The sequence below is a fragment of the Montipora capricornis genome, chromosome 3, assembly GCF_036669925.1.
Source record: "Montipora capricornis isolate CH-2021 chromosome 3, ASM3666992v2, whole genome shotgun sequence".
NCBI lineage: Eukaryota > Metazoa > Cnidaria > Anthozoa > Scleractinia > Acroporidae > Montipora > Montipora capricornis.
In genome coordinates, this window is record NC_090885.1 from 71,888,607 (window position 1) to 71,897,750 (window position 9,144).

The following is a 9,144-nucleotide window of genomic DNA, read 5'->3' on the forward strand; positions in this document are numbered from 1 at the left end:
TCCGAATTTGCTCCTCGCCATCTTTATTACAGGCCTCTATTAAGGACGGTGCCTACTAATTCAAGGCATTTTAAGCGGTTTACTGAATATGCGGGAAAAGCAGATCTTAACAAGTGTTATTGAAATCCAAAAAGAAAATAGGGAGTAACCACGCATTTTTCGAAGATATTTAATCAACAATATTTGCAAAAAGCTTTAAAATACAAATCAATGTATGGCGTTCTTTTCCAAACTGAAGCTTAATTATCTCTGAAAAATGTGTGGTTACCCCCAGTTTTCTTTTTGGATACCAAGAGCACTTGCTAAGTTCTGCTTTTTCCGCATAGTTTTGGACCGCGCAAAAATATCCCTGTATTAATAAGCACAATCCATAGGAAATCCGATTATCTCGAGATGCGCAGAACGTATGCGCAAAAACAATAGTAGGCACCGTCCTTAAAGATCTGAGAAAGCTCCTGTTGCAAAATGGTTACCCTGAAGGCGTTATCACGTTCAACATTAACGATGTATTGAACAAAAATAAAAACAAATCAAATAACCCTGTTCAAGCTACAGTCCCCAAAGAAGATATCTTAATCGTGTTACCCTACTTAGGTCTTCACAGTAACCAAGTCACGAAACGTCTGAAATCCTGCGTATACAATTTCTACTCTTTCGTCAATCTCAAGATCATATTCCAAAACACACGCCGCATCAACTCCTTTTTTCCATACAAAGATCGCTTGAACCGATCTCAGAGGTCCAAGGTCGTCTATAAAGCTGTCTGCTGGAACTGTGATGAATTCTACATTGGCAAAACAAAACGAAGACTCCATGACAGAAAAACAGAACATTTCAAGGCCCTAGCTAAAAGTGACCATTCATCAGCCATTGCTGATCATGTGAAAACCACTGGCCACGACATTAAATGGGATCACTTTGACATTTTAGCGTCCGAAAAAACTGACTTTCACTGCAAAATTAAAGAGACTTTGTTCATTGAAGAGCTAAAGCCTTTCCTTAATGTCAATATTAGTAGTGAGAAGTTATTGCTGTTTTAGCTATTACTCCTCATTATGTCTAGACACATACTGCTGCAGATCATTTTTCTCGGTCTAGGTTCCAAAGCGTATAGATTTGTACAAATGAGCTTTATGGATAAAATTCTCATGTTATGTGTAATAAATACTATTAACGCTAACAAATGCAAACTCAGCAAGGTACAGATTTTGTTAGCTTGCTTTATGCAAAAACAAATCTTGATGCAAAAGTAAATAAATATTGATACAGAGTTTTTAGAAAGAGCGGAAGGAAGTTTTCAGGACGGTCGTTCGAGAATAACATATTTACGACATCAAAACAACATTAATTTTGAACCGTGAATATAGAATATAAAAAGTTACGATCAGCGACAAACATTTTGGGAGATTTTTGCTACGTTCAATTTTGTTATTGTAAGTTTTGGCTGCACAAATGAATCGCAAAATCGAAAGTGACATCGCTGGAATTCGGCATGTACTAAAACCAGGAACACGGGAACACCGGAACACCGGAACACCCCGGAACACCGTAACACTCCGGAACATCGGAACACCGGAACACCCTGAAAGTAACCCAAAACCCTAGGGTTAGCCAAATTGAGGGTTTTGGGTTACTCCAGGGTGTTCCGGTGTTCCTGGTTTTAGTACATGCCCCGGAATTCAGCGTGCGCCGCGTGATTAAGTTACCGCGGCATGTTTGCTTGCCAAACAGTGAAGCATCTGTGTCAAATGATGGCAAGATACCGGGTTTTCGTAAGTTTCTTCTTCTGTCAAGTGTTATAAAGTTTGACAATAAATGAGCGAATTCAAAACAAAGATCACAATCGCGCACCATTGTTTCTGCAAAGTCAAACATTTACTCTCCAAGACGAGGTTATTTATCACCAGGTAATTCCATCATTTTGGAAATAGCAGTTACTTTATTATTCACCGGAGTCACAATTTTTTGCTAATTTTGGGGCTCATTTTGTTGAAACTCAAGCACGCTTCCAACAGGCCTGTGAACCCTTCCTGCTTACAGAGCAATACTAAAAACCTTAAGCTCGGAAATTCAATACACAACATATTATAATTCACAAAGGTAGAAAATATCACAGAATCCTTTTCCAGCGAAAAATTTATTGAAAGAAACAACATATTTGCTCTTATTTACCGGTAAATAAAACCCCTTTCTCGACCTGATTGTCAAATCACGTTTCAACAGGATGTTTCTTGCCAAACAAAACGTGCCCCAAAATAGTAATTTAATCACGCATAACACTTTGAATCGGAAGCCGCAATAAGAGACCTTTAAAAAAACTAACCAATAGTTAATCAGTTTTCAATAGTATTCCAAACGTCATAAGTGACCTCAGCGTTTCCTCTTTTCTTAGAAAATGTACGATAAATTGATCACTCGATCAGTAACAGTTGTGATAGTTCTACAAGAAAGCTAATCCTTTTGCCTAACTTTGAAAACACATCATCACACGGCTTTGTTCAGAATAGAGGAGATGGAGAACGCACATGAAGTTTCTGACAATCAATCATTGAACGATTCCATGAACTCGGCAGCCGCGGTTTTTGGCCCAACAGTCGATCCTCAGCTGCTTGGTGGCGACTCTGTGTTCTTCTTAATTCTCTCAGTTGTTGGATTTTCGATGGCAATAATCACTGTTTCAGCAAACTCGACTTTGTTGTTTATAATTTTCAGAGACACTCGCCGTTTCCTACAGACGCCTCCGTCATTTCTGATCACCAACCTATGTGTTTCGGATTTAATTGTGGGTTTAGTGGTGGATAACCTTGTGGGAGTGAAAGATGTTTACAGGTTTCATAAGCGGCCTGTACCTGACCACCTGGACCCGATACTTCGCCTTTTTCTCGGATTGTCGTTGTTTGTCAGCAGTGGGACTATCATCGCGTTGTCTTATGATCGATTTATTGTTGTAACGCACCCCCTGAAATACAAGTCTACCGTTACAGTTGAGAGAGTGAAGATTTTTATTGTTCTGTTGTGGTCAACCTCTCTGGCGTTCTGTGTCCTTCCAGTTGTAAAAATTCCAGAAAACATTCTTGCGATCGCCGTTGCCCATATTCACGCTTCACTACCAGCCGTTGTGTTAACAGCTATGTACTTCAAGGTCTTTAGAGCCCTGAAAGAAAGAAAACGGGAACTGCGAGAAGCTGGGATCACCTCAGAAATGAAGCCCAAAAAAGTTTTGGATCGGGAGCGAAAGATGGTTCTGACGATTCTTATTGTGCTGGCGTTATTTTACGTGACATACTTACCCGAGTTTATCGCGTTACATATACTTCATTTCTGGCCGCCCAGTGAACGATCGCGTGTTTTTCGGATGGTGGAGATCGTTTTGTCTCGGTTTCTTTTCCTGAACTCTGCCATGAATCCATTTGTATATTCCTGGAGATTGCCAAAGTATCGAAAAGCACTTATTGACAACTTCACATCTTGGAAACTTTATCTTAGCAAAATTTGTTGTAACGCACGAGTAAACATACCCTGTTTACAACAGGAAACAAATAAACAATGACTTGTTCAACTGATTCAGGTTCTGAAATGTGGTTCATGAAATTAAAACAAGCCAATGCTGAAAGTAAGTCAGTCAGTTTCAGCCAAAATCAACAACCTTCAAAAAAGTGCATCTAACCAACTCCTGACAGAATTGTAAAAAATACCTTCATAGATAATACCATGCAAATCAGTACATGTAATTACCTTGAAATAATAAAATATCACTGCTTATACATCCTAACAACTGTCTGATTTTTTTACTTCTTATTTACCTGGTGCTTACTACTTCTTGTTGCGCATGACAGGTCGAGGAACCCAACAATCTTCAAATTTTGGGAGCATGCTCTTTTTACTGATCGTCTTGATGCCAATAGAAATCACAATAATTAATTACATCAGACCCATTCAGGAAGCACTACTTCATCCAACATTTCTGGAGGACACGCCAACTGTTCATTATTTTTTACAAGCAAAAACACCTCTGCCCTGTAAAACTAACAAAAATTACTGATTAATCTGATTCAATGAACGTTCTCGCTGCAATTGACAATATATAGGAGAAAACGAAATGATTTGACATTTCCTGTTCCCTTATCTTTTACTATGTTTTTAATCTTTTATATGTTTTGGCTTAAATTTAACATTCATTTTATATTACCCATTTTTAGTATTAGGCCTAATTTAGAGAGATGAAAAGCCCTCTAATGCATTATCCATTCTAGCTAGCGGCGGAGAAAGCTGATTTAGTCAGCAAAAATATCGTGTTCTAACTGAGAATTTAAAATTACACTGAAATTACGCTACGTTGTATTGTCTCCTTCTGTTGTATTCCTTAGAGCTACAGAAAATCTAGTAAAAATTGCCTCTTTTTAGTTCTTTTGAAAGTTACTTGGGTCATTTACATATTTTGAAACAATTTACCGAGTAAACCAAATACAAGTATGCCAAACCAAGTTTCGGAGACTGTCGTTAGCTGATACATAAAATTAAAAAGGAAGCGATAACGCTTTCCGGTGAAACGAAGGAAGGTCGGAGGTGGGGTCACAACCCATTCATTGGATTGTTGCCATTGTTGTTTAAAATACGGGGCTTCGGAGGTGAGGGTCCTTAGAAATTTGTTTACGAATTGGGGAGGGTCGAACCTGTTTTATTCTCAACCGGGAAGGGTGGGGGGGGGGGGGGGGTGCTCACAGTTTTTTTTGGCAAGGAGAGAATTACTCCATGTCTCTTCTATTTTGTATATACAAGCAAAGCTACCCGTCAAGATTAATCTAAACCATTTCAGGTGTCGAAAAATTTATATATATAAAAAAAATCTTCTCCCAGCTAACATGGCTAACGTTATTGTCTCTCTGGTCCGTGCCCGCTTTCGCCCATATTTTGATGTTTCCGCTCGGGGTTCTGGAATAAAATCAGTCTCCGGTGAGGTCGTCACTTAAGCTACTCGGACCTCAACTGACAACTCGATCTACTTCATCACTTTGCGAGTCAGTTTCGACCTCGGAAAGTGATGAGGTCACTTGTTGCCTCACATTTCTTAGTGGGGGCTGCCGAGGTTGTTGACGCTCCTTTGAATTGTACCGCAAGCTGCCAATGTGCGCTTTGATCATTGCGACCTTTTCAGCTTTCTTCCCTTTGAAGGTGATCTTGTGATAAGAAAAGTACAAGGATAGCTCGTCCATCCTCAAGGACGACAGCTTACCGGAGCCCAGTCAATGTCATTGTACTCCCGGTTCAGCCGTTCCATTCGCTCACTTTCAGTCTCCTCTTTCATCTTCTCCTTGCGCATTTTTATCTGGGCAAGGTGCTCAACATACTCTGCCACAAGCTTTTCGGGAACAATGTGTTTATCTGAAAACTTTCTTATAGCCTCACTGTCCCCATTGACTCGTTCACTTTCTCAAACAATCACTTAATCTGAGCTCGAGGCTGGAAGTCGTCCGGCTCACGGCCATTGGTGGGGGTTGCACTCCAAGAGAGATAATGGAAGGTTGGAAGCTTGCCATAGTCGGGATGTGGTCGTCGAGTTGGAAGTGGGGCGCTGATAGTCTCATCCTTCTCGCGAAATTCACATAGTTGGCCATTTCGCTCTTGACACGACATTCGCCTATACTCCATATAGCTTGGAAAAATACCCATGCCCAGGAACAGAACTCTTTTGACTGTTGGTGACCTCGAGATAGTCTTTCAAGTAGGGTTGTAGAAAAAGTGATTTTCTGATCGGTCGACCAAAAGTGCTGAAATCTACTCCCGTCGCGAAGACACACTTCCTCAGCAACAGCTCACGCATTTTTTCCATGACGTAACCGCTGTGCACGTCTAGTTCTGACGTTGAAAGAGACTCAATTTCCTCTTCAGAACGTCCAGAAAGAGCATCACCTATACATGTATTGAGCCGCTCTGCTTCATTCTGTCCGGAGTCTTCTCTTGCCCGGTGAATCCTCATGCAAGACCTTTTCATTGCTATGCATTCTTGCTTTCTCTAGAATTCGTATTCTGGACTCTGCACGGGACACGCCCACTCCTGGACCAGCATCAGTTAGCTTTAGTAAACGTGGATACACAGGTGGCAGTCTGAGGCAGGCGATTCTTCTCAAGACCTCATCACACTGATGGAGTACAGGATTCAGTACCATCTGCAACTGTTCACCAGTTACATATCCGGATCCGTTTTTGCCTTACGGATACAATCTAGGAAGCAATTAGCAACATTGATTATGTTGTCTCCAATCTATCTCTCAGAGCCTTCGCAAGCACATTTCCCTCTTTCTATTCCTCGTACATCCTTGCCCATTTTCAAGTTTTTAGCGTACAATCACACGCCATGCAATTAACTACTTTATGCACAGATGAACGCGGTTATAGGAGTAACATTTCCAGTTTGTTATTTTCACTTCCGGTTATATTTGTCTTAGATAGGTGAGGGAGGGTCAGATGTTTTTGTTTGGGTATTTCTGAATCAAAAGGTCATGCATTAATTAATCCATTCCAGGGAGTGGGAGGGCCACGACTTTTTTCGCAAAAAAAATTCTGGTTGGACCGCTTTCAGTCTTAAAGACAGCGACAGGAGCCTCTCCTGACAGCGAATGCTTCTCAGCTATTTCCAATGCCTGAAAACAGTTTTTTCGAAGCATTATGTGATGCCAAGGAGCGAAAGTGATCTTTGGATAGCTCCAGCAGGGATGGCGCAGTGGTGCAGGCACTCGCGCGCCTCCTACTAATGTGGCCCGGGTTCGATTTGTATGTGGGTAGACTGCGAGCTATACCATGCACGATTTAGGGATTTTAAAATTGTAGTAAGAATTTGTGATACTGTCACAGGCTCACAATCATTTCGTAGTTAACTGAAGTACCTTATCACAATGTATCAATACGCAAGGTATCAATAAGCCTCACAAGTCATCACACCTTACCACACCTTATCACAGGGTATCAATAGGCCTCACAAGTCATCACACCTTATCGCAACGTATCAATAAGCCTCACAAGTCATCACACCGTATCACACCTTATCACAGGGTATCAATGGGCCTCACAAGTCATCACACCGTATCACCAGGTATCAATAGGCATCACAAGTCATCACACCGTATCACCAGGTATCAATAGACATCACAAGTCATCACACCATATCACAAGGTATCAATAGGCATCACAAGTCATCACACCATATCACAAGGTATCAATAGGCATCACAAGTCATCACACCATATCACAAGGTATCAATAGGCCTCACAAGTCATCACACCATATCACAAGGTATCAATAGGCCTCACAAGTCATCACACCATATCACAAGGTATCAATAGGCCTCACAAGTCATCACACCTTATCGCAACGTATCAATAGGCCTCACAAGTCATCACACCGTATCACACCTTATCACAGGGTATCAATGGGCCTCACAAGTCATCACACCTTATCACACCTTATCACAGGGTATCAATAGGCATCACAAGTCATCACACCTTATCACACCTTATCGCAGGGTATCAATAGGCATCACAAGTCATCACACCATATCACAAGGTATCAATAGGCCTCACAAGTCATCACACCGTATCACCAGGTATCAATAGGCATCACAAGTCATCACACCGTATCACCAGGTATCAATAGACATCACAAGTCATCACACCATATCACAAGGTATCAATAGGCATCACAAGTCATCACACCATATCACAAGGTATCAATAGGCATCACAAGTCATCACACCATATCACAAGGTATCAATAGGCCTCACAAGTCATCACACCATATCACAAGGTATCAATAGGCATCACAAGTCATCACACCATATCACAAGGTATCAATAGGCCTCACAAGTCATCACACCTTATCACAAGGTATCAATAGGCCTCACAAGTCATCACACCTTATCACAAGGTATCAATAGGCCTCACAAGTCATCACACCGTATCACCAGGTATCAATAGGCATCACAAGTCATCACACCTTATCACACCTTATCACAGGGTATCAATAGGCCTCACAAGTCATCACACCTTATCACACCTTATCACAGGGTATCAATAGGCATCACAAGTCATCACACCTTATCACACCTTATCACAGGGTATCAATAGGCATCACAAGTCATCACACCATATCACAAGGTATCAATAGGCCTCACAAGTCATCACACCATATCACAAGGTATCAATAGGCCTCACAAGTCATCACACCTTATCACAAGGTATCAATAGGCCTCACAAGTCATCACACCTTATCACAAGGTATCAATAGGCCTCACAAGTCATCACACCGTATCACCAGGTATCAATAGGCATCACAAGTCATCACACCGTATCACCAGTTATCAATAGGCATCACAAGTCATCACACCATATCACAAGGTATCAATAGGCATCACAAGTCATCACACCATATCACAAGGTATCAATAGGCCTCACAAGTCATCACACCTTATCACCAGGTATCAATAGGCCTCACAAGTCATCACACCGTATCACCAGGTATCAATAGGCATCACAAGTCATCACACCATATCACAAGGTATCAATAGGCATCACAAGTCATCACACCATATCACAAGGTATCAATAGGCCTCACAAGTCATCACACCATATCACAAGGTATCAATAGGCCTCACAAGTCATCACACCATATCACAAGGTATCAATAGGCCTCACAAGTCATCACACCTTATCACAAGGTATCAATAGGCCTCACAAGTCATCACACCTTATCACAAGGTATCAATAGGCCTCACAAGTCATCACACCGTATCACCAGGTATCAATAGGCATCACAAGTCATCACACCGTATCACCAGTTATCAATAGGCATCACAAGTCATCACACCATATCACAAGGTATCAATAGGCATCACAAGTCATCACACCATATCACAAGGTATCAATAGGCCTCACAAGTCATCACACCTTATCACCAGGTATCAATAGGCCTCACAAGTCATCACACCGTATCACCAGGTATCAATAGGCATCACAAGTCATCACACCATATCACAAGGTATCAATAGGCATCACAAGTCATCACACCATATCACAAGGTATCAATAGGCCTCACAAGTCATCACACCATATCACAAGGTATCAATAGGCCTCACAAGTCATCACACCTTAA

At 41.3% G+C, this 9,144-nt stretch overlaps 1 protein-coding gene and 1 long non-coding RNA gene across 2 annotated transcripts in view; one reads left to right on the forward strand and one right to left on the reverse strand.

Annotated features, from left to right (window-relative positions):
• Nucleotides 1–115, reverse strand: part of LOC138043959 (uncharacterized) — a 1,888-nt gene extending 1,773 nt beyond the window's left edge. Inside the window, exon 1 of the long non-coding RNA XR_011131373.1 lies at nt 1–115. This exon is cut by the window's left edge and continues 11 nt beyond it. This is a non-coding gene — a long non-coding RNA (uncharacterized lncRNA).
• A 2,262-nt stretch (nt 116–2,377) lies between these two features.
• Nucleotides 2,378–3,769, forward strand: LOC138043954 (trace amine-associated receptor 9-like). Its single transcript, XM_068890490.1, has one exon. It carries the CDS (start codon nt 2,513–2,515, stop codon nt 3,548–3,550), a length of 1,038 nt encoding a protein of 345 aa, XP_068746591.1. The 5' UTR covers nt 2,378–2,512; the 3' UTR covers nt 3,551–3,769.
• The last annotated feature ends 5,375 nt before the right edge of the window (nt 3,770–9,144 follow it).

What these genes read in the sequence shown, in the direction of transcription:
- LOC138043954 (XM_068890490.1), top strand. Translation starts at nt 2,513, where the DNA reads ATGGAGAACGCACATGAAGTTTCTGACAATCAATCATTGAACGATTCC.